General features: G+C 40.4%; 1 protein-coding gene across 1 annotated transcript in view; it reads right to left on the reverse strand.

The window, feature by feature from the left end:
• Nucleotides 1-26,069, reverse strand: part of UST (uronyl 2-sulfotransferase) — a gene marked incomplete at both ends in the record, with an annotated part of 164,212 nt that overhangs the window by 39,280 nt on the left and 98,863 nt on the right. The window contains one exon of the mRNA XM_080341719.1: nt 21,047-21,200. Coding sequence (XP_080197845.1) covers nt 21,047-21,200 — 154 coding nt within the window. The remainder of the gene's footprint in view (nt 1-21,046; nt 21,201-26,069) is intronic.

The following is a 26,069-nucleotide window of genomic DNA, read 5'->3' on the forward strand; positions in this document are numbered from 1 at the left end:
TGGTCCCAGCATCTCTGTCTGTGGCACTTTGCAATCCATGGATACCAGGGACTTCTGTCTTCTGAGCTACCTGGCAGATCTTGGGTAGTTACTGACGAGACAGAAGAGGTGGGACTTGCATTTCATCCTATAGAGGAGTGGCAAGGATGTCAACTGCTGTGAAAGAGAAGACTGCATTGACCAGAGACATCTAATAAAGCCAGTCCTCTGGTGGGTCCATGCAACGGATTTAGGTCTGTCCTGTGAAGACAGATGCTACAGCCGGTGGAAGCCAGTGACAAGATTTTGGGGACTGAAGCACAAAATGGTGAAGTGCCTGGGGTACCTGAACAGCCTGGGCTGTGATCCCCACAGACATCGTCTTCTAGCTGGCTTTACCATGGCCTTCCTGCTGGAAGCCCAAGAGGTACACTGTCTGCTTCAACAGTTTCAACTTTTGAAAGCTGAGCTGAGGTTTGCATTTTAAAACTAGTTTCTAGTCACAGATAATATTCTTTTCAACTCTTTCTAGCTTGGAGTGTCTGCTTTTGAGGAGATACACTTCTGAATGCTTTGTATAGCTCCTGAAAGGCCGCAGTCATTTCACATCTTTGCAGGTATTAAAGTTCCTTTCCTGCGTGTATTTGTCAGGAGTTGAAATATGCTTTTTTAAAAAAATATCCTTGATCTCTTTAATTCTCAGAAAATCCTCACTATCATTTCTTCAAAAAAACCCCTATTTGCCTTCATCTAAATCACCTATTCAATAAAAAGCAGCAGCAAAAGCAACTGGAGAACAAAAAGAAGGGCCATCTCATCACCTGTCTTTCTGCAAGGCCCGGTGCCCTGCTACAGAATGGGATAGGTTAACAGCCTGTGCAGAAGATCAGAAAAACATCTTTCAGGAAGTTTCAGGGACTCCTCATAGCAGCACTTTGGATGAGCAAAAGCATTCTGCACAGCCAGTTCATTAGATTCAAGCTGCTGCCCTCCAGCCGTCTTATCTAAAGGTTAGTTCAAAAGAACAGCTGTCCAGTAAAACAAAGCGATGTGCTTGTACAAATGTGTTGGTTTTTTCCCCTCCCCAAATAATTTTTCACTTATTATTACCTGGAAACAGACTCTCTTCCCTTCTCCTCTTTTCCCATTTTTCAGATGCTTCCTACAACCACCACTTCTGCCAGCAAATCATCAGTCAACCACTTGCTTTGACATGTGGGGGTGTTTAACTACAAGCTACAATAAAACCCCATTCTTACGGCTGACCGGCTTTCCCATAGGTGAGCAGAAGCCCTGGGGACCAGAAGCAACGGCCACATTGCTGTCAGTGGCCAGGGGCTACCAAGGCCAACCTGATGTCTTACAGAAAGCCCCTGGGGAGTCCCTGGGAAACAACGAGGACAACTGAGAAGATTGGACCCTGCTGTGTTTTCCTGATTATTCACAGGGCTATTTTTGAAAGGGCTCTTATGAAAAGTTAACACATACACAGTTGTTCTGTGGAAACAACAGACAGCTACAGACAGAGGACACGTTCAAGTGACCATATTTCAGCTCTTCTCCATATTGACCTTTTGTCAAGCCAGGCTATTACTAGCCAAAAAGATCCAAAGACATTTTGTTCACGCTCTCAGAGCAAATTCCCTCTCTAGCATTACTGGTCTGGGTAGGGAGTCACACCAATATGGTTGCTTCAAGTCAGTCAACTATGTGTACAAGAAAAAACACACTAAAAAAGTGGGGAACATAAAGGTCTTTGCTTTCAAAAAAAAAAAAAAAAATTAAAGAAAAATGTTCTCCAATGTTTAAGCTAAACAAAATTAAAGGAAAGTAAGCATTTTCGTTAATTCTCTAGCAAGGAACTCACTCTCATGAGCAGGACTACTACACTTCCCTCTTCTGAGTCTCCAGAGACCCCAACAGATGGAGAAGACAGGCAAGACAGCTCTCTTTCCCTCCAGGCAGGGGGAAGTCCACCCGCCATCTTGAGAAAGGGTGAAGAGAACAACTGTCTGTAAGTGCTCTTAGTTGACTTAAGCAAATAAAATTTAGAAGTACTTCTGGTGCTTCTGATAAAACCTCGGGAAGCCTGGAAATTATATATATATTCTTTTTTTTCCCCCCAGTTTCATCTCCAGGGAATGAGTTTTCACCAATTTACATGTTCAGATTGAAACTGGACTTACCTCTGTACACAAAAGAGCATCCAAACTTAAAGGTTTTAGTAGGTATGTCTGCCGTTGCCCATGTGTAGTATGACTGCTGTTCTCACAGACAAATATGGCTTTAATCTAGACAAGCATACGGTCACCTCCTTGCTGCCCCATCTCTTTGGGATGTGCACAGCACACCACCGCCCCAGGCCACTGAACAGCAGCAGTGCTGTAATTCCCCAAAGCTTTCTTCTAAGCTCACCTCACCTGCAGTTACAAGACCGGCTTACAGATTTACTACTAAATTTTTCTGTTTCACACGGTCCAGGGTGGCACATCAATGATACATTTGAGAGAGGGGATGGGAAGCTTACCAAACCCTTAGCAACTATAGATGACTTGAGATCAACCCTAAATATCAGCAGAGGTAGCATAAAAAGGAATACAGAATCATAGAATGCCCTGAGATGGAAGGGAACCACAAGGATCATCAAGTCCAACTCCCATCCCTGAATATGACAACCCCACAGTTCACACCATGTGTCTGAGGGCATTGTCCAGTCTCTTCTTGAACACTGTTGGGCTTGGGGCCGTGACACCTCCCTGGGGAGCCTGTTCCAGTGCTCCACCACCCTCTGGGGGAAGAACCTTTTCCTAATGTCCAACCTAAACCTCCCCTGGCACATCTTCCTGCCATTCCCTCGGGTTCTGTCATTGGTCACTAAAGGGAAGAGATCAGTGCCTGCTGTTCCTCCTCCCCTTGTGAAGAAGCTGTAACTGTGATAAGGTCTCCTCTTAGTTTCCTCCAGACTGAACAAACCAAGTGTCTTCAGCCGCTCCTCATACGTCTTCCCCTCCAAACCCTTCACCAGCTTCATTGCCCTCTTCTGGACACTCTCCAGTAACTTAATATCTTTTTTACCCTGTGTAGCCCAGAACTGCACTCACTGCTCCAGGTGAGGTCACGTGAGTGCAGAGCAGAGTGGGACAATCATCTCCCTCGCCCGGCTGGCAATGCTGTGCTGGATGCACCCAGGACACGGGTGGTCCTCTTGGCTGCCAGGGACACTGTTGGGTCATGTTCAACTTGCCGTCGACCAGAAACTCCAGATCCCTCTCCATGGAGCTGCTTTCCAGCATCTCGTCCCCCAGACTGTATGTACAGCCAGAGTTGCCGTGTCCCAGGTGCAAAATCCGGCACTTGCTCTTGTTGAACTTCATGCGGTTGGTGACTGCCCAGTTCTCAGATTTGTCCAGATCCCTCTGCAGGGCCTCTCTGCCCTCACGAGTGTCGACAGCTCCTCCCACTTTTGTGTCATCGGCAAACTTACTAAGCAATCCCTCAAGTCCTGAGTCTAAGTCAGTTATAAAGACAATGAATAGTGCTGGCCCTAAGATGGATCCCTGTGGAACCCCGCTAGTGACTGGTCGCCAGCCTGACATAACCCCATTTACTAGAACCCTTTCTATTACTAGAAATTTCTATTATTAGAACCCCTTCTATTCCTCTTCTCAAAGCTTGATACTTTTCCTCAGTAACTGCATCAGTAGGCTAGATATTTATACTTGCAAGTTAATGAAACTTCATTTTGTTTCATAGTATGAGATAATTTTTCTTTCATTAAAAAAGCCTGTACTGCAAGTGTACAATTATTCAAGAGAAAATTCTGTTATTAAAATCTGGAGAAAAAGAGAAAATATTTTTAAATGCTAGGATATGAAGGCTGGTTCATGTAAGTAATCTTTTAATTGTGCTTTAATAAGGAAACTTGTCTTTTTAAAGCTACCCTAGGGTAGCCTATGGTTTGTTTAGATTCAATCTGTGCTGTTTGTACATCAGCAGATTTCCTTTTTTTTTTTTTTTTTTTTTTTTTGTGGTAGAGGATAATTCTGCATTTTGTTTGAATTGACTTTCCAATCTTGTCCAGCAAAATACGTGTTTTTCATTTTTTCCCCCAGACCACATAAGCAAATAGGTTGCCAAGTTTAATTCCCACTTGTTTCTTTTTGACAGACTCTTTTGGCTGAGCTAATTTGCCTGGTTTTTCTGCCAACAATGTATTCAGCTCTTCTTCCTGGCATCCCAGCAAGTGAAGCAGCAGCTAATAAAACAGCATTTTCTGCTGTCTACATTTTAATTTAGTGCAGGCATACATTATTAATTCATATACAAACTTCTGGCTTTAACATAACAGAGGTGATGAACTACGCCCACAATGCTACTATCTGGTTTGTGATAAACATTAAACACATTTGTAGATCCCAATTTTCTAACTTATAATGATGTATAACATGGAAAAAATGCATAGGTGGATATTTTTCTCTCTTCTCTGTTAGAAGAAATCATATTATTAATTTGTCAAAGACCAGTTTTACCAGTTAGAATGGAATCACCTTACAGTTTTAAACAGGCACTTTCTTATATCTTTTCCATTGCTTTTGTATTTTTCACCTCAAACTGTCTTAGCATGGGAAATATATGAAAAAAATATAAAGAAATTATGCCAAAAAAGGGAGAGTGCCTGCCAGCTGGAAGAAGTGTATAAGCATTAAATAACCATCCTGTTACAGAGGGCACAGATCCAAGGAAGACCAAAAATACAGACCATTACACTGCAATCAAGAATGAATCCCAGTAGCAACTAACAGCAGGGAGACAGTACATCTGTTAATTCTGTTTACTAACACCTATTCATAAAAGAACCTGGAAAATTAGTCTGCTTGGATGATGACCCTTAATAAAGTCAATTAGTGATGGCATACATTCAATTCTGCAAATGCTGAGCAGGGAACACCCCCCATCCTCAGGGATTTCTCAGTCCTCCCTCATGCAGCACTGCTGGACCACAGCCAGCAGATGCCTGTGAGAAAAGCGGCAAGTCGACAGATACATCCAGCAATTTATGCTCAGAAAAGATAACTCTTGAGCACAGATAAAGATATTCTCTGACAGATGATGGTCTCAGCCTGGAGCTGACTATGAGGCTGAAGTCAACGGGCTTGAAGTGGACACAGATGCAGATGGTGGGTGAGCGTCCTCCTGCTAGGGTGGTTGCACCCATACCCAGCGATGCAACACAGCCCTGGCTGCTGCCCGTCTTGGGTGGGAAGGCTGCTACAGCAAACCCAGGGCCTCAACAAGCATTTTAGTCCATCCTTTGCAAAGGGAGAACCAAGCTTATCTAAATTTCAGAGTGTCATTTGTCCAATCTGTTCATAAACATGGTCACATCTCTCTCTAATTCCTACCAGTGCTTTGCTGCTCCTACTGTCAGAAAACCTTTACTGCTATGATATGGAAACACCTTAATGTAACTTAAGGAAACTCCTTTTAGTCTTGGTCTTGATGAACACAATGAATAACTGAAGGACATCTTCTTCACAGTACATTTTTATTCATCTAGAGATTTGCATTTCTCTACAGTATTTCCTTTTTAAGATCATCTTCTGGACTCTCTTCAATTTCGTACAAGTCCTAAACCAGAACACTTTCTAACTTAGGCTTTTTCAGCTCAGAGTAAAGCAGAAAATACCCTGCTGGTGTCTCTGAACAAGAAAGCGCCATGGAGGGAATTACGGAATAATTTCCTGCCTCTGGCTCCTGAAGCCCAGTATCTTTTGTTTGACCTGAAATGCTGGATCCCAGAAATCATTTGTGCTACCCATTTTTTAAAAACCAAATTGGAGAAGATAGGAAATCATCATGCTACATTGCAGATCATCACCTCTCTTAATACACCACACTGTTAATATGTTAAAAGACTCACTGTCCAGCCAAGCACACTATAATACTAAGACTCGGTGTATCCTGGATTGAGAGCAAGCCTTGCTCACAACTGAGCAGTGATACACACTACAGATTGCTCAGAATGAAAAATCATGCCACGAAAAACACCATAGCAGATCTGGGATGCTTTCACAGACAGAAAAGGGTCCTCTAGAGAGCATGTACGTCAGGAGAAAAACAGTATTGAACTGATGTGACAGTCAAAGATGCTTTAGAAAAAATGGATAGTAGGAACAGAAGATTGCCAGAACCAGGTAATATTAGATGACACTATAATGAAGAAGGGGAAGAATCAACATCAGCAGAGAAAGTTATGCCTCTCTAGTTTCCAGCATGTCTTTGATTCAGTCACTAAAGATGTGATAAACACAGTCCTGTGTTCCTAAATTCTCAGGGAAACAACAAATAAAAACAGAGGAGAAGCTGAAAAAACACATGAAGCTAAGGAGATGAATAAAGTGGCTGGTTTTCTTAGTGGGTCAAGACACTGAGTAGGGTTGCACAGCATCAGTGCCAAAACATCTCTCATGCATAACAAAGAAGGGTTAACAGTGAAGTAGCGAATTTTTCAGGGAATCATAATGAGAGCAGATAAGAAATCTGACCTCAAGGAGTTATACAAGGGCCCCATCCTTGCTGATTAGGCAATAAAACACTAAAAGAAATTCAGTGCTGGTAAATGCATACGTCCTTGCAACAGGATACTCTGCATGACAAAGGTACAACTGGTTTTAAAACAAAAACTAAGTCTTTAATAATAATTTAAAAGGAAATGATAAAAGATATATTCATAGAAGAAAGGTCAATCTATATGGAAGCAGTGTTTGTCTCAGGAAACTGGTAAGCAGAAGAATGTCAGGAGCTGGGAGGACACTGGAGGGGAAGCAACCCTTTAGCCTCTGCCCAGCTACTGACTTTCCCAGCTGGGCAGGATGGTGCTCATGTCTCAAGAAAGTTTAAAGCAGAAAGTTCACACCTTTACATATGACACAATGTCATTTGCACAGAGATCCCAGGAGTTCAGTGTTTCGAAATATTGCTCCATTGCTACAACACAGGAACAGCTATTTTAATAACAAGGCATTTCTGTAGTTCACATTTTTCTCACGTTTTCTTTCCCCGGTCAAATGTTCTCATTCCTTAAAGCTTGACTGCATGCACAAAAATTATGCTCAGCAGATTTTAGTAATATACATTTTTGAGGTTTGGGCTAACAGAAACACATTTAAGTTCTATGAATGCCACATCATCTTGAAGCTAGCATTACACTATTTTTAGTAGAGATCCACAAAAAATATTTCCAACAATACCAGAGTGTAAAAGAGGCTTATTAAAACAAGTATTAGAATTCTGGATGTTAAAAACGTCAGAGAGAAGCAACCCATGAGCCAAAAGGAAATTAATTTAATTGGCAATGAACATTAAATACTATTGCTCTGGTACATCCCACCAAGACAGAGACAAAACGAACAAGAGAGATCATTCTATTTGCATATATTTTTACAGAATTTCAAGTGAAAATAATTAGGGAGGAAAATGCCTACTTTATTCAATGTAAGTCTTCAAATTGAAAGAGCAGACACATGGAGAAGGAAAGATATGCCACAAGAAATCTTAAAAAACATTGCACTCTTCAGAAAAGCAGTGTTTCTTTTAATTATTAAGCTTCTTTCACCTGCATCTGCTGCAAAATTTTAACTAGAGAAAATGAATACTGGCTAGCTGCTGCATCTTCAAAGTTTTATTTCAATATACTGCTCAGTTATACTAATAGCTTAAACTATCTGTTGTCATGAATTCCAGTGATACAATTCCCTTTCAGTGATGCTAATGGGAGAGGGACTGTATGCAACAGCTCGTGACGTGCACCTGAAATAACTCAGTCACATCAAATACACCGCTTAGCAAAAAAGAAACCTGCTGCTGACCTCTCCATTAAGAAAGGAGAAAATATATGACAATTATAATGCAGCACAGGTTATAAATTTATTTAGTTTTGCCCATTGTTTTAAGTCAGATGATAAATCTTAAAAGCACAGTACCGAGTTTTAGGAAAAAAATAACTGTCTTCCTCTTAGCAGTAAGGTCTAAATGTCTTTTACGTCCCCTCCACCTACTACATTCGTGGTGGCACTTTACCACAAACCTTTCGAATGGTGAGAAAAGAGCTAGAAGCATGAGTTGTGTTCTAATTCTGCTTTCTTATCACCCTTTTCCCCAGCATCACCTGGCTTTGAATCTCTCCCTTCTTCTCTCAGGGCTGAAATGCAGAAGGAGCTGCAGAGCAGAGAACACCACCACCTTGCTTCTGCTGGCCGCCTCCCTGCTGCTGCAGCTGGGGGTGGTTTCTGCTTTGCTGCCTCTATTTCCTTTCCCTAGTTATAAACTTCCCCGTAGTGAACAGTTCTAATGGTTTTCTGGAAAATTACTGATCCTCAGCATCATTCACAGCACTGCCATTCCTCATGGCAGCCACAAAATGGAACAAACATATTGATTCCACTTTTCAGACAAGACTATCACTCTATTGACAACTCCAAGTATATAAACACTCCTAAAATTATGAGGTTCAGAGGCATAATTGATGTTCCTATTTGCCTTGGTTTTAATTTTCTGAATCTTGAGTTATGTGCTCAAGTTCTTTCTACCACTGTGAAAAACAAAACCATGCCTTCCTCCCCATATGGGAACCCAGAATCTTTCAATGCCCTCATCTCAGGTGCTAAGGCTTCAAAAAGCACAGCAAGTAACAAGATCAATTATAAGATCATGGAGGTTAATAACCCTGCTGGAAGGAGAATAAAAAGTGTAAAATCTGCTTCTTTTCTTCCTGTTTTTCAAAGACATCATCTCTTCGGATTAGATTTTATTTTTTCCTTCAACCACTGATGAGAACTTCAGTTCTGTTCACTTCCTTTTTTTCTTTTAAAGAGAACAGAATTTTTTTTTTTTTTTTTTTTTTTAAATCTCATTATTTAGCAGTCCATATTCACCATGGAAAGTTTCCTATTTGCCACTGGTTAGTAGATTTTTCCTCAAGAAAAAGGAAATTACTCCTGACAAGCTCAGTTATGAATAGTGGCTGACTTTGCTTGGATTAAAGTTCATAGGAAAAAGTTGTGTTCAAGGTAACCTGACTAGACTGTGTTTCAATAATTCACTGAGCAGCAGGCAGCTTTGCTGAAACAATGAGGCTCCATTTTCCAGAGTCCAGAACAACAAATAATCAGCTAAACACCCTTTGTTGCAGGGTTTTTTGGTGAGGGATACGTATATTTTCGAGTAAGGTAATACAACTTTAAATAGTCATGTTAAAGGAAAAAAAAAAAAAAAGCACATTTGAAACAGCTGATACCTGTTCCTTATGTTCGCTCATTTCTTTCTTTAAATAAACTGGAATCATAAGAACGATGAAAAAGATGAGCTCCTGACAGCAGTAGCCTTCCTTACTTGACTGACTATATGGAAACAATGGCCAAATGCCCCAAACCCCAACTCAATGTCAACATATACAGGTTTGCAGTTTGTCACAGTCTATTCTGTCATGTTTTCTTCTGGCAACGTCATCTCACCAAGTTATGCAAAGCTGCTTTTATACTTCTCTTTAGAATTCAAGTAACATCCACCACAAAAAGGCTGAAGGAATCAGGGTGTGCAGACCTTTTTGAAGGACTCCTGTGAGCATCAGTATCCCTCAGATGCCTAGGGTTACTTCCATTGGGTTTCCATTTCATTAAGGTGCTAAGATGCCTTAGAGCATGTGGTTTGAAACCATCCTCTTTTCAGGGCACAGAAGCCATTAGTCTTCCCAAAGCTCCCGCACTAAGCAACTGTCTGGCAAAGAAGACAATACATCATCTCATTGTCCAAAGTCCTCCATCCTTTCATATTCCCCCTCAGTAAAAAATGGTAGGAGAGGACATCTAATGCAAGCCTGGAACCTCCATACTAAAAAAGTTAATTTAACTGAAGCCGTTAGTATGCTGATAACCTCATAACACAAATAACATTCTTGCAAAAAAATGAAACAAGCAAAAAAATATACAAAACTCTACAGACAAAAAACAAAAACAAAAGCATCTGTAGCAGCACCCTTTATGCCACGATGGAAAATCTGCTTTCTGGAATATCTGACACCTGAAGAGAACTCCTGTGGGAAAGCACACCAGCTATTTGCCAGGCAGGGCCAAGGAGCTGGAGAGAACATCCCAATCCAGTTGCCAACACAAACCTATGGCATTTGGTTGTTGTTTTGTAGAAACATGAATGCACATTCCTACATCACAGGAGCATACTGAAGCAAACAGAACAAGACTAGACAGCCAGCACCCATTTTTTGGAAAAAACTATTCCCCAGTTCAGATCTGCTCATTTTGTAATGAGACAGAAACAAAAACTAAACTTGCACCTTTGTGCTGTGCTTCATTTTCCCCATTGTACAAAAGGTTCTTTATCTGCGTGTGTGTAGTCAGTCAGGATTTGTAGTCAATTTTATTCTTAAATGAAGAGAAAAAATAAACACTACTCAGTATGCAGTGCATTGTGTTCACAATGTTGTGAAGACTAGACCCTTAAAATTTAAATCTTTTCATCACATTTACTTACTACTAATGCTACATTCACATAGCTGTGCTCCAGCAGGCCCTGGGGTCCATGCGAGATGGAACCAGGCACAAGGTTTCACTCGGTTTGACTGAATATGAGTTAATTTTCTTCATGCAGTTAGAAACCCTTCTTTTTCATAGCTAGCATGGTTATTATTTGAACTTAGTTTGAGAACAAGAGAGAACACCTCGGGACAGAGTCAGTGTTTTTAATTGCTCTGGTCTGAGTGCCAAGGATATTCTGAGCACCCTGTTTACAGGTGTGAGGTGTCACAGAAGCGGGGCATGGATGGGGCAGAGCTTGACTGACATCCAGACTGATCAATAAGAGTATTTCATCCCATCAGTGTCATGCTTCATATTTTAGGAGAGCTGGGATCTTCTGGTTTCTCTCTCTCACTTCTTGACTTTCTTCGGTCTCTTTGTCAGAGCTGGGAGAGTTCTGTTTGAGACGTTTAGTTTGGCCTTTTGCCATCCCGTTGTTTTGCAGAGGCCTCTGGGCCTTTCTGCCTTTTTCCTCTTTTCTCTCTCTGGGATGGGCTGTTGGGTCCAGGTTTTGCTTCCTGGGACTGGCTGCTCGGTGTGAACGGAGTTTGTGAGGAATTGCATTAAGTATCTTTTATTTTATATTCTATTTCTATTATACATACATACATATATATATTTACTAGTAGTATATTAGTATTTTGTTATTTTATTGAACTGTGCTTATCTCAGCCCAAGTTTCTCCCTTCCCTTTTGATTCGCTCCCCTATTTGGGAGAGTGGGGAGAGGGATGATTGAGTGGCTATTGTGATTGTATTACTAGCTCAGGTTAAACCATGACAGTAGCCTGGAATAAACTCTGGAGACTTCAGAAGAACTAGGACAAACTAAGTCTTGAGTATGTCTGGGCACCAAATGTCCTTTTTTCCTGCAACATGCCATCTCTGCTTCCATGTGGTTTCAAAATAAACTACTGCAGAGCCTTAAAAATACAGAATTCACAAGTGTGACCCTGTCATTCTGCAGTCAACAGAAGAGTCCATACCACTACCAAAAATTACATGATAGGAAAATATTTTATTGACAACAAACACCTAAAGCCCAGGAAAATCTTGGATACTTTTAGAAAAACATGGCTATCCATCACCATGTCAGCCACACACCACGGGCAGGCAGTTCTCCTAACCCCACCACCCTGAATTCTCCCTGCCATCCACTAGCTCAGAGCTTCAGCTTTGCTTTAGCTAACGAGTTACAGAGATCAGGATTTCACTTCATTTCACTTCACTGGCAATGCTGTAAGCCAGAAAACTCATGTATAAACCACAAAAAGGAAAGAGGAAGGAGAATGACAGACAAGGAATAAAACGGGCTAACGGTTTTATTCTCATGGGTTGTCAGTTCCTGCAGGATTTGACACCTATAGAGCAAATATCTGACTGCTTGAAATTACATTATCACACCACAGCCTGAACACATTCAATATATTGGCAGTAAGGGGATGGCTACCTCTCTCTGCCCTTCCTCTGTCAAGAGGACTAAAAGGTTCTGCCGTTTCCTTCCCCATCACACTACCAATAAAATAGTTTTCATTTAAGGTGGTTAGAGCATAAAGTAACAAGAAAAGGGAAACAGGTTTACTCCTAGCAAGGAGTGTATACAGAAGGATGTTTTGTAGGGTTTTCTAGGGAAGGCTACCCTGATTTCACTAGACAAGTCTTGAAAACATTTTAAATTAAACACAAATGCAATACCAAACATTTCAAAAAGTCAGACTTCTGCTTCTAAATATACACCCCTCCACCCCATATGTCTATACGATCTTTTTAAAACAGACTATTTGCTGGTCAATTTCAAAATTTATACTAACTGAAACGGAAATTGGAGGCACTCTTTTCTTCTGGATGATAAAACACTGAAGTTCTAAAAACCGTTCCGTTTCACCTTTAGACAAACAAAATATATAATTAATTTTACTTGATGACTGCTAAAGACTATTCCCCACCTTCACAACGCACAAAACGTTGGACTACGCACTGAAGATAACGTTCACATCACACAGATTCTCTTGTTTCCATTCACCTGCAATGGTTACTTGCCAGCTAATTGTCATTAAGTCATCACTTACTGGGAACCATTAAAGTTTCTCCTTAAATATGTCTTCCTGCTGCTTTCACATTAACAGAATACATGAGAACTGAAAACGCAAATACTCAAATCAAGACTTACAAAAACTATCAAAACACCTGAAACTCACCCATTCTGAAACTACCGTACATCAAAATCAAGAGACTCTACTTTGTGGAAAGCATGCACTGAAAAAAAACGCTTAAAGCCACTCTCTTCAGGATTTTCACATCTTCTGTTTTGGTACCTTTGCTATTAGCAGTTCATAAAGTAAACTTGTAGATGAATTTCACACTTGAAATGTATTAGTATATTAGCTTTTTAAGATAAATTTGAGAATAGTCATGACAACATTAACAATTGAGAGCTTAAACATCAGTTTGGAAATCGCAAAAAATTCATTTGATGAGCAGAGCTGTAAGACAATGAAACCTTAGGCACTATGGCATGATACCCAAGAACACTCAATTGCTTTGAAGTCAAGATACAATGCATTCAACTGGATATGTCTCTAATGGTAACTGTCTTATATAAGTCACCTAGTAGTAGAATTCATTTTTAAGTATGTAATGATGAAGTTTGGTTTTGACTTTGCCATAGCAGTCACTAATTTCAGAAAATCAGTATGGGATATGAGGAACATCTACTGTATGCACAGGACCCTTTTTTGGATACACCTGAGGCTCTGGATATGCACTCATCAGAGATTTTCTGATGAAGAGATCTTGCCTTCATCATTAATAACCTTTGAGGGCTACGTATTTACTATTTTAAAATAGAACAGAGCAGAGTAGAATAGAATATTTCAGTTGGAAGAGACCTACAATGACCATGTAGTCCAACTGCCTGACCACTTCCAAGCTGGCCAAAAGTTAAAGCATGTTATTAAGGCCATTGTCCAAATGACCCTTAAACACTGACAAGACTGGGACATCGATCACCTCTCTAAGGAGCCCATTCCACTGTTTGATGATCCCCTCTGTAAAGAAATGTTTCCTAAAATATTTCCTTTTTGAATACATATAAACTGTTATCCACAACAACGTTCAGCAAGGACTCCCACAGCTTAACTACATGTTGTCCAAACCATTGCATCTTTCTGCAACTTTTCCATGCCTCCTGCAAATGTGTCTTCTCATATCCTTTCTCTCATTTACTTCTTCCTCATCTGGAGTCCTAATCTTCATCAATCCTTGTATGGAAATTATTCCATCCTTTCATCATTGCTCCTCCCTGTTTCTGTGTATTTTCCAGTTCTTCCAAACCCATTTTGGGAACAGGAGGTCACACATGAGAAATGAAAGAAGTCAAATGCAGCCATGCTACAGATTTATACACAATGAGGTTCTATGTTTTGTTCTCTATTGCTTTTGATTTGTCTTTTTCTGAGTGTTACTGAGAACTGAGATGATGCTATGGTAGAATCATCCACCACACACACAAGATTGCATTCCTGTCGGGCAACAGTCTTCTGAGAATCCATCATCTTCTATGTGAAATACGCATTATTCCCCCCATCCCCCAAACCACTTTCCTGCGTCCACTGAAAGCAAGGCTGCCTTTTATCCCTCGGCTACACAATAATGCTCCTTTCGTTCTTGTTTCAACCTCCAAAAATATATCTCCTGAAAACATGGATGTACCCTTTTCTCTTAGACAGTTTATGTGGCCTTAGAAGGCCAGCATCAATATATTAGACTCTTTGTTCTGTGTTTGGGATTTTCCACTCTACAAACAATAGCTTCCTATAGAGAAACTGGAGAAAACTAGTTCCTCAGGCTACCACAACATGTAAAAACCAAAAAAGAACATCAAGAGCTATCCCGTATTCATGCTCAGAAAGGAATAAATAACAAACTTGGCAGAATCACCATAAAAATGAAGATTCATAATTCTCAACTTACTTAAAAAGGTCTTTAAACAAATTACTATATATACAAAGGTCTCAAATAACATATACTGCTTATTGGTGGTGCTAAGACCCTGTAATAATGTTAAGTTTAAATAAGAACATAAGTACTTAGTGACTGAGACTCTGCTGTTACTTGGCTTCTAGTTTCTTGTGTATTTTCTAAACATTTGCAACAGCCATAAATTTTCAGACCAGTACAATGTTGCATGAAAAAAATACCTCAAGTTTTTACATTCTGAATGAAAATATTGTGGTTATCCTGCCTCCACTAAAAAGACAAGGAATGGTATTAATAAAATTCAGATCTTTTTATTTCTTTGCGATTAATATAAGTATGTATTATGAATTACAAGAAAGATTTTAGTGCTGCAATCTTAACCAGTGGTATATTGCTTATTTACAATGTGTAATTGGCTCAGACCAGGAAAGGAAAACAGATTAGGAAGGCATATTTTTTCACTCTCATATAATTGCATAAAGCTGCAATATTTGGAATGCAAACTCCACAGGGGAACATTAAAAAATATTGGTTTGTAAATTAAAGTCACGGAAAAGTAAATGTCTAGCCATGAAAACATTTCCTTTAATATTACATTTTATAAGTTGTTTAATCAGTCTCTCCTCCAGCTGAGGTCTGAATTATCACTAACTTTGTGGCTCAATAAATTATTAATACAAAATGGGAGAATCTAAGGGAAAGATGGTGCTTTAGAGCACAGACAGCAGACGAAGAGTTACAAAAACGGGCCAGAAATTTTGCTGTGGAGAGTTAATGCAGTAAAAGGGAACAGCTGGAGACTATTAAAAGCTCTCATCAGAGGGAAGAAGCAGCAAAGTGTTCTGCTGGGGTCAGCTGACAGGTGGCTGCATTTCTGCCATGCCCTCCTGGCAGCCCCATCCCCACCACAGAGATTGATGCTACTGTGGGATCCCCCAAGCAGCTCCACTCCACATCGGGACACCTTGTGGGACGTCCAGTGATCGATTCAAACCATCTCAGCACCGACATATAACACAGGGAGCAAAATGACTACTATATGTACGGGGATAAGCTAGGGAAAACACTGAGGACGCATAAAATGTTTAGTCTCTTAACTACAGCTCAGAACCGAGCTGTACTTTTTGATGTATATATTTAACTCTCTAATATCTGGTTTGTGCTGCACAGACACAGGCAATTTTTTTTTAACCTTTGCGTGCCTTAGATTTCCAATCTGAACAATGTTAACCAAGTTCACTAGACCCTCCCCAAAAGTTCCAAGGTTCAATCAACAAACACATGTAGCCCTTTTGTGACGTACTCAGCAGAAAAATCCCATATAGATATGAAACCTCTTCTCCCTGCTCCACCAAACCAGCAGGCAGGCAATTCTCCCACTGCCTTTTTTTTTATACAGAAGCACACAAGAGTGACAGTCAGGAGGTGCAAGCATGGACTCCATACCATGGTCTCTCCTGGAGGCCATGTCCCTGACAGACTGAAAAGCTCCATGAAATGTACCTAAAGTCATGAAGGAGAAAGCTCAATGTGTTACTACTGATGACAATTCACAATACAATTAGCCATGGTTAAATATTTCTGTTATCCAGATAAAGACAGGAACCCAGACAGCTAGCTGCCAGCAGAAAACCAATGCAACTTGTAAAAGAATATTTTTCATTGTAGATAAAAAGTTGGAGATAAACATAATAAAATTGGCTAAGCATATTTAGTGAATATTCTTATGTTAATGAAAAACAATGTACTCATAAATATAAATTCTCAAAATTCAGGAATACAAAAAAAAATTCTATGGAGTTTAACCATTCAGCTTTTTCTATAAGTTCGTTTGAACTTCAGGAAATAACCTAAACAACATTGGTTTAAATATTTAGCAAGAAAAGCCAATCTTTGCCACAAGAAAGGTTTCTACTGCAATAAATTTGACTTGTAAGTTCCCTGATGTTCTTTGAATTTTACTTCCCTCTTTTGCAGTAATCCTAAGACGCTGTTAACAAATATTTTAACATTTAATTTAAAAGACAAAAAGACCGGTGCTCCTTTATGGGGTTACTTGCATGAGTAATCTTTAGTGTAACCAAGGCTGAATATTGTTAGAATATTTTTATTTTTAGCTGAAGAAAGCATATTTCTTTTCAGAGGTGAAGCTGAAAGACTATGCTGAGCATGACAGAGATGTGGTGCAAACTCAACTGCTAATTGTAACAAAAATGTGAAACGTCCTATAGGAAGGTGAGAAGTTAGTCATTTACTGAATGATCATTTTTTATACAAAACCTCTCTCTTCTGAAAAATTAGCTCAAAGACATTTAGATCTTGTACTTGACTGAGTTAGGAGCCATGCTATTCATGAGCCTAACACAGATCAGAATCACATATAACCAGATTTCCTGCAATCCAGGCAACAATACACAGCCCATACTGCTTCACACACTCCTTCAGCCTTAGCTTAGATCAAACTTTTAGCAAGTATTAAGGAAAAATGAAAACCCCATACATACCTTTTATATTTGATGCCTCACACTGCAGTTGTAATAAATACTAGGTAATTACTAACAAACCTTCTGGAAAGGACAATTTTAATATAAATTTTCAAATATTTCTGGTAGTCCCTTTCTTTACCAGGAGTATTTGCTATCTTCTGCACTTTTAAGCCTTAAACTAAATCATCTGGTGCATATTTTTCTTCTGCTTGGTACCAGCTGCACTGATAAGGGGTTACTTGCTTTATTGAAGTGTGTTTACTTGCAGTACTCTAGGTCAACCTCAAACACATTCACTACTATGGATTTAAATTAACTTATGCGAATTTATCTCATCTTACAGGACCATAAGGTAGGGTGACACTCACAGGAATGTGCTTGAGACTCAACCTGAGGCGCTTGCCACCGTTTCAGACCATCACCTCTCTGCCATATTCCAAGCTAATGTGTTGCCACTATTTATTTTGGGGAAGCCTGGAAATGATCTCTTTAGGTGACTGACAGTAACTCACTCTAGCAGAGAAAGCACTGGGTCAAGGCCAGCAACTGGTTGATCTGGGTGGAAAATCTCACATGGCAGCAACTGCCTCTGCCGTATCTGATTCGTGAATAAAGGGCTTGTTTTGTACCCTGGCTTTCAATTAAGTTTTGGTAAACACAGACATTTAGCAAAACATTTAAGACAATTTATCTGACTCCTGAAGGAGTTGTTTTCTCTGGAACAGAGTCAAAGCCTGAAGCTCTATTCAGAGAAAATTTCAAATGATCAGTGAATGGTGGAAATTTCTGTCTCCATTTCTGATCTTTGCAATGTCAGCAGTTCAGATTTAAGTTAAACAGTGCTCCCTTTTTTTTTTCTTAAGAATCAGAATTGAGGAGAGGGAATGCCTCCATTAAGGATGTAACAACCCCACAGCCAAGCAGGAGTTCATCAGGCACAATACCTGATCCGCAAATGCTTCTCCTCTCTTAAGAGTTCACTTTATAGAGGTGCTGAGCTCCCACATTTTCACACTACGATTTCTGAGAGGAAAACATGCACTGCCCCTCAGCTTTTCAAGGGAGAGGGCCAGTGTTGGCAGCTATTGACTAAGGTGCCAGGATGGCCTGGAAAGGTTCCCAGTTGCCCACACCACCTTTCCAGAGGTGGGAAGGCAGGAACATCATGGTTGAGAAAAGCACAATTAGCCCCTAATATCCCAGTTTCAAAAGATGTATAATACACCTTTCTGAAGGCAAACCTGTCTCTCCCGGTAAAACAGAGGAGCTACATGCACAGCTTCTCCAGTCCATCTTGTAAGCCGGTAAGTGATGTCAACACAAGGCTTCTCATGCTCTTTGGAAATAAACTCAATGTTGGGGAGCAATCAGCAGTTTTGTATTTTTCTAGCTGTTGATCAGAGGCATGATGGAAAAGTAAACGCTTCTTCTATCCCTCTCCCGCTTTCACATATCTGCTCACAGTCAGGCAACACCTCATCCCAAATTTCTTGGGTTTAATACTTTGATCAATATAGAAACAAATACGCTAAATTTAAGCTTATCCATTAAATAGTCCCCTGTAAAAAAAGCAATGTTTTATGGTGAGTTTTCAATTAAAAAAACCCCAAAATTAGGAAAGAACTTGTGAAAGGTACGAAGCCAGCAATCAGGCCAGTCATCAGTCCTGTGCTAAAGGGCTGTACTGCCTCATGCTCAGGGGCAAGACCAGCTGCTTACTTTCTTCATAGCTAGATTAGGCAATTGATTTAGCAGACTTCTGAGGCTACCATTCCACAAAACCCATTACCTGAGTTTAAAATGTATGCCAGCAGATTTCTTTGCACCACTCAGGAAGAGATTAAAATGCAGTCATGCAATATATTATGTGGTTGGATAGCACAAGTCTTAAAAATGCTTAACATTTGGAATGAGGGGCTTTTGTTAAAATGAATTTCACTGGCAGGTAGCCTATACGTTACTGCGACAAGAGCAACTGCCCTCTTTGAGCAGCGCAAGTGACAGGCAAAATCTGTCAAGGAGGGATGTAGGACAGATTCCAAAAATGTTTCTAGGATTCTAACACTGAATTACCAATAGATAACAAAATGAAAAAGCACAAATGCTGATGGTGCCTCAGACCAACAAACTGCCTTTTGACCAAAATGACTACTGTCCTCAGATGGCCACTTTTTATTTCCTTTTTGTTTTAGCTTTCATACTGATCTGTGTATGTGGACACGTCTGTGTGCATGGAAAGAATTGATTTCTTAACTAATATCCCAATGCAAACAAAAATGCAAGGTGGTTTCTATTAACTTTTAAACCAAAATAAACAACAGGAATTAGAGCTATTCATTTCAGTTCTGCTTGAAGTAAAATTTCACTGCCTGTACACATCACATCTTAAACTCCACAGGCACTACTGGATTAATACCAGCTTTTTCAGAGTCAGTCAGTCATGAGAGGTGCCAATCAATGCATGTTCCACTTCAAATGAGAAGCAGAGGCACTCAGAATGAAGTACAGACTGTACCACTCATTTTCAACATTTTCAAAAAAGAAAATATGACAGTGCTAAAAAAAAAATGAATGGAATAAAACATCCACCTCGCACTCATTTCTGCAACCCCCCTGTCCCAGTCACAGACGAGGAAGCAAAAGTCCATGCACATGGGCGTGCAAAGCTGTTGGGACTGCCTTCCAGCTCTGCACACCAGGAGGGCAAAGCCTGCTCAGCTGATGCAGAGACCTCTTCAGTATTTCTAGACATATAGCAAATAAGAAACTCTTTTCATCATTATATATACTATATATAGTAGACACCATTAAATTTTAAGGCTATACATAGTTATGCTGATACCCTCGCCCATTCAGTTATTCAGAATTATCTGTTCACAGGGCTTTGCATGACAAACAACAGTAGTAAAGTACGAAAGAAATCAACAGAGCCCTGTCTTATGGAAAAATATGCAGCCCTCCTTGGGTCCATGTGACCTCAGCTAGGACTGAAAGATGTTGTGTGGCCGTCGTTCAGAGCTGCGCTCTACGGCTCATCCACACCACACCTTGTACGCTACTGCCCCTCCAAAACATCATCAAAACATCCTCTCTCTTTGGTCTCCAGAAGCCACAGGGGAACAGCCCACTCTTGTTTTGACATTACATCTGGCCTGAAACATTTCGGAGCAGACCATCAAGGTGTCCTGTCACCGCTGTGTGAACCGTCTGCAGGTTCACATGTGGCTGAAGGCTGAGTCAAATCAAACTGGATCTCCATTACAGAGAGGCTAAGAATTAATTCTACCATTTTGTCTTCTTAGGGAGGTGCTGGTGTCCATGCAAAGAGACCAGTAGCAAACAAACTAACCACATCCCTAACTTCTGTGTTTCTAATTCAGCTTGTATAGAATGCCTACTGCCACGAGACCTTGTTGGTGACAAAGGCTGATAGGTGTTATGACAGTTCAGTAGTTGCACAAAATTAAAATTTATTATGAACAGCTTATCCAGCATTATTGCCACCTTCTTAATCCAAAAAGGCAACAAAACCAAACCAAGAACTGAGATCAGAGCCCTGGTATAAAGGACAATATGCACAACTTCTCAGCAAGAACATTTAGAGGCTTGTGCTGAGTTGCTCCCTTTCCCAATTTTCCTCTGAGGCTGCACAGTTACAGACACAATTTCAACCTAAAAATCTGTCTGAATATTCACAGTGCTAAATTTAGGCAGAATTATTATGCCTAACCACTATAAAGTACAAATCCAGTGCAGTGAAGGGACCATAATTCAATGGTGGCAACCTGGGACTTGCTGTCAGTTTATACAAGATCAAACTGGATCACTGAATTCATCAGCAACACTCTACATACTAAAGCTGACCAAACTAAGGACCAGGCAAGACAAAAACAGAGGAAAAAACACAAGATGGAAGATTCCTCAGTCTCCCACTTTTCAAGTATCCAGTTTAGAACATCAGCATTATGTAATAATGCTGGGAAATCACTAATCAGAGCCTTTTGTTTTAACATACCAGATATCTTTCCTCCTGTCTCATGCTGGGGGTACGGATCATGTGATTCTGTTCTCCTCTCCAGTCTCCGAAACGTCGAAAAAAATAATTGGATAAAAATCGATTGACAGGATCTCTAATAATATTGATGTACACTGGCTGGTCTCCTCCAAACCTGGTGGGAAGAAAAACAGGTGAATCTCATCAGAAGGTTCCACACAGGCACTCGCATCCATCTCTCATCTGAATGTTTTCAATTTACTCTCTGCAGAAGTTCAGATTTTTTACAAGGTTAGGAGTGAAACTGAGCAGCTTACAACTAGCTACCAAAACTTTGTAAAAGCATGCAAGATCTCTTTAGGAGTAATCGTAAGTATGATACCAAGTTGTGTACTACAAACATTTTAAGACTGTTTTTTCCACTGTGTCGAAAGTTTTGTTTCTTGAGTTTTCTCATGCTGTTTTCAGATGAAGAACCTTCTGCAGCTGAATCTAAGGATGAGCATTTCTTCTTCTCCACACACGTTTCAAACCTGGAAAGTAACATCAGAGCAAGCACTGCCTGCCACCAATGGCCATAAGGCAGCCTTGGATCACCTTCACCTGGACAGTGAGCACTGTAACATGCAAACGATTTTGCAACATTCAGGCCTATTTCAAAATGCTTCCTTTGGATGAACTGACAGATATGCATGGAATTTTCATCTTTATATATGCTGTATCTTGTGCAGACCTTTCACCTCCAGCCTGCACTGCTGGCTGAATTTGAGGTTATTTCAGGGTAATGCAATGGCCTATCCTTGTACTGCACTTCATGAAGATTATTTTTTAAAAAGTCAATACGAAAATTCCTGCTTCAGAAGAGAATTTAAGTATCAATTTCAAGTACATACAAATCCAAGGAAAATGAAAGGGTAAAACCAGCTGTGATCAGGCTCCACACAAAAGCAAAATGCAGCAGAGGTACCTGCAATTTAGAGACGAGAAGATACCCTGTTTTCCCCCAAAAAAAGACTGACCCCAAAAATAAGCCCTGGCATGATTTTTTAGGATTTTTGAGGATGCTTGAAATATAAGCCCTACTCCAAAAATAAGCCCTAGTTACAGTTCACAAAAAAAGTCAATTTAAATAGTGTCCAGGCAGCTATATGTGTAAAAAAGTAGTAAGTTTTGGAGCAAAAATTAATATAAGACCCTGTATAATTTTCAGGGAAACAGGGTAAACCAGAGTAACCTCATCAGCTCAACTTTACCCTCTTGTTTGCCTCCTCTTGGTAGTTAATGACAAACATCTTCAGCTTAATAGGTGGGATACAAAAAGAGGAAAGGAGGAAAAGGGAGCTTGAGAAGGTCTGTGATGATACCGTGTTTTCACAGTGCTAAAATATTGACTGAATATTTTATGTCAATATACAGCAGCAGGAGGACAGGCCTAATGAAGTAAAAAAGAAAAGCTGCTTACACTCTTCCATGGTCAAAAGTGAAGGATGGACACTTATGCTATGAAACAGACTTACAGACTACATATGCTGTGAGATAAAGCAGAAAATAAAACCTTTTTGGATTGAGAAGTTCATAGGATAAATTCAACTTGGAATTTGCCTGATTCAAGAACATTAAATCATTTTGGTTGGAAAAGACCTTCAAGGATTATCGAGTCCAATCATTAATCTGACACTGTCACTAAATCATATCCCTGAGAACCCCCTGTATGCATCTTTTAAACAACTCCAAGGATGGTGGTAATTCAACCACTTCCCTGGGCAGAGTGTTCCAATGCCTGACAACCTTTTCCATGAAGAAATTTTTCCTAATATCCAACCTAAACATCCCTGATACAACTTAAGGCCATTTTCTCTCATCCTACCACTTGCTACTTAGAAGAAAAGACCAACACCCTCCGTGCTACAACCTCCTTTCAGGTAGTTGTAGACAGTGATAAGGTCTCCCTTCAGCCTCCTTTTCCCCAGGCTGAACAGCTCCAGTTCCCTCAGCTGCTTCTTATAAGATTTGTGCTCCAGACCCCTCACTGTCTCACCCTCACCCCTTGCCCTTCTCTGTACTCTCTCCAGCACCTCAATGTCCTTCCTATGATGAGAGGCCCAAAACTGAACACAGTATTCAAGTTGGGACCTCACCTGTGCCAAGTACAGGGAGCCAATCACTTCGCTATTCCTGCTAGCCACACTATTCCTGATACAAGCCAGGATACTGTTGACCTTTTTGGCCACCTGGGCACACTGCTGGCTCATGTTCAGACGGCTGCTGACCCACACCCCAAGGTCCTTTTCCACCAGGCAGCTTTCCAGCCACTCTTCCCTGAGCCTGTACCACTGCATGAGGTTGTTGTGACCCAAGTGCAGGACCCAGCACTTGGCCTTGTTGAACCTCATACAATTGGCCTCAGCCCAATGATCCACACAGTCCAGATCCCTCTGTATGGTCCTTCTACCCTCCAGCAGATCAACACTCCCATCCAACTTGGTGTCAACTTCAAGCTTACTGAGGGTGCACTCAATCTGCTCATCCAGATAATTGATAAAGAAATTAAACAGAAACGACCCCAAGACTGAGTCCTGGGGAACACCACTCATGACTGGCTGCCAGATGGATTTGACTCCATTCACCACAACTCTTTGGATCCAGCTCTCCAGCCAGTTCTTTATGCATGGCAGAGTACATCCATCCAGGCTATGAGCTGCAGCTTCTCCACTAGAATGCTGTGGGACACAGTGTCAAAGGCTTTACTGAAGTCTAAGTACACAACATCCACAGCCTTTCCCTCATCTACTAAGCAGGTCACCTTGTGATAGAAGGAGATCAGGTTAGTAAAGCAGGACCTGCCTTTCATAAACCCATGCTGAGTGGTTGTCCTGTATGTGCCACATGATGGCAGCCAGGATGATCTCCATAACTTTCCCTGGCACCAAGGTCAGACTGATAGGCCTGTAATTCCCTGGATTCTCCTTCCAGTCCTTGTAGATGGGCCTCACATTTGCCAACTTCCAGTCAACTGGGACCTCCCCAGTTCGCCAGAACTGCTGAAAAAGGATAGAAAGTGGCTTGGTGAGCACCTCTGCCAGCTCTCTCAGAACCCTTGGGTGGATCCCATCTGGCCCCATAGACTTGTGCACGTCAAAGTGGTGTAGCAACTTGAATTATGTTTCTTCCTTCTGTTCCCTCAATTTAGGACAACAATTCTTTCTTAAGCATTAACTTATGCTTTATTTTTGGAAGCTTGAAGACATAGCCATATTTAAGTATTTAAATGCTGTCCTGATGATTTTTTGAGTCACGATTTATATATTTTCTTTAAAAATGTAAAATATTAAATTAGAAGAGAGAAAACTGAAGACACGCTCCACACCAAGACAATCCTCTTGCCTTCTCTTTAACTCTTGGGTTAGATGAATAATTAAATATGTATAATAAAAGATTAGGGCTCTTTATAAATATTAAAGAACCAGCAAAACTGTTTAAAAAAAATGAATTCTAGTAAAAGAGAAAAATCCCATACAGTTTCAACCTGATTTTTATTCTCCATGATTCCCCAGACCACTAAATACAGTCTGCAACGGCTTGTCTCATGAATAACTATGCATATCAGTAATCTCATTGACCTCTATGTTGCAGGTTCACTGCCATAATTTGAAATTGCACAGACAGCATAAAACTTCCAAACAATCCAATTAAGAAGGCAGATGCTTCTTGCTTCCTGATTAGTGCATAGCCCAGTTTGGACATGGGTGTGCAAGGGAAGTATCCTGAAACGAGTATCTTGAATTCTTCTCTGAGCTCGTCTTTGCTGCTTTTTGTCTTTATACAGAAATAAAACCTATTTTTTTTTAAAAAAAAAGTATTCTTGCACTTACCATAGGACAATGAGGACATTAAGCTTTGACAATAATTATTCAAATAGAAAGCTTTTGGTGAACACCATGGTGGGTAGCTGTGAAAAACAGATTTTTCAAGTGTAATTGCTGGCAAGAATAGGTTGCACCTAAATTACTGAACATATTATCTTCCTGCTGCTTGATGCAGATCTGCAATAATCTAAAGACAGAAGGGAGTGGAGAAGAGCAAGAAAAGGGGAAGGAATGAAGACAGCAAGAAGTGATGATCACAGCAGCAGATTGTCTTAAGACAGAGACAGGAAGGTTACAAGATCCAAAGAATCAAGAGAGCAGGGACATCCTGCCTGGCTTTTGTAGAGGATGCTAAGCCTAAATGCTCCCTAGAAGAGAGAAAAAAATCAAAAGCAGACAGCTATTAGTTGGCTGGATAGAAATATTCAACACATATTGTCTTTCTGAAGAAAAAAGGAGGGGGCGGATTGCATAACCAACCCACCGAAGTGTCAGAGCCCGTCCTTTTGCGGGTAAGGTCATGTCCCTGAACATGTGAACTGTAAATTCAGTACTGACAGCTCTGAGAGAAGAGGCACATGCACGCTCCTCTGTCCCAAGAGGACAGATGAGATGGGAGGTCACTCTTTCACAAAGAGCTACAGAGGAACTTCTCATTTCTGAAATGGAGACTGTGCCTCCCACAGACACAGGACAAGCTCAAATTTCTGACTTCCGACACACTGTAACCAGCCTGGTCTACAACCAGCTCCGGTTGCTCCACCAGGCAACAAGCAGGGAATCTTTAGAAAAATTAAGTCTGGTCTGGCTCTTATTCAAATCTGCATTTTTTTAAAAACATAGTTTATAATACTTCAAATTCCAACCATTTGTTTCTCCAGACTGTACTGAGACTCTTTTATGGCATCTAAGCAGCACTCACATGGCATAAAGAATTCTATTAGTTAAAAAATCAATAAACTTAAGCTATTTAGAGAAAAAAAGGGGGAAATCAATGCTCCATTTGTTCAAGTATGTTCTGCATATTTTTAGGTACCTATCCATCACAACATATCAAATATTACTTAGCTCTAGAGAGTGAAACTTTTCAAATTAACAACACCCACATGAAAATGGTCTTGCAAACAGTAACATATTGTGCTTTCATTATACATCATGTCACCTTATTTATATTCAAA

Source organism: Nesoenas mayeri (genome assembly GCF_963082525.1).
Source record: "Nesoenas mayeri genome assembly, chromosome: 3".
In the NCBI taxonomy this organism is placed as follows: domain Eukaryota; kingdom Metazoa; phylum Chordata; class Aves; order Columbiformes; family Columbidae; genus Nesoenas; species Nesoenas mayeri.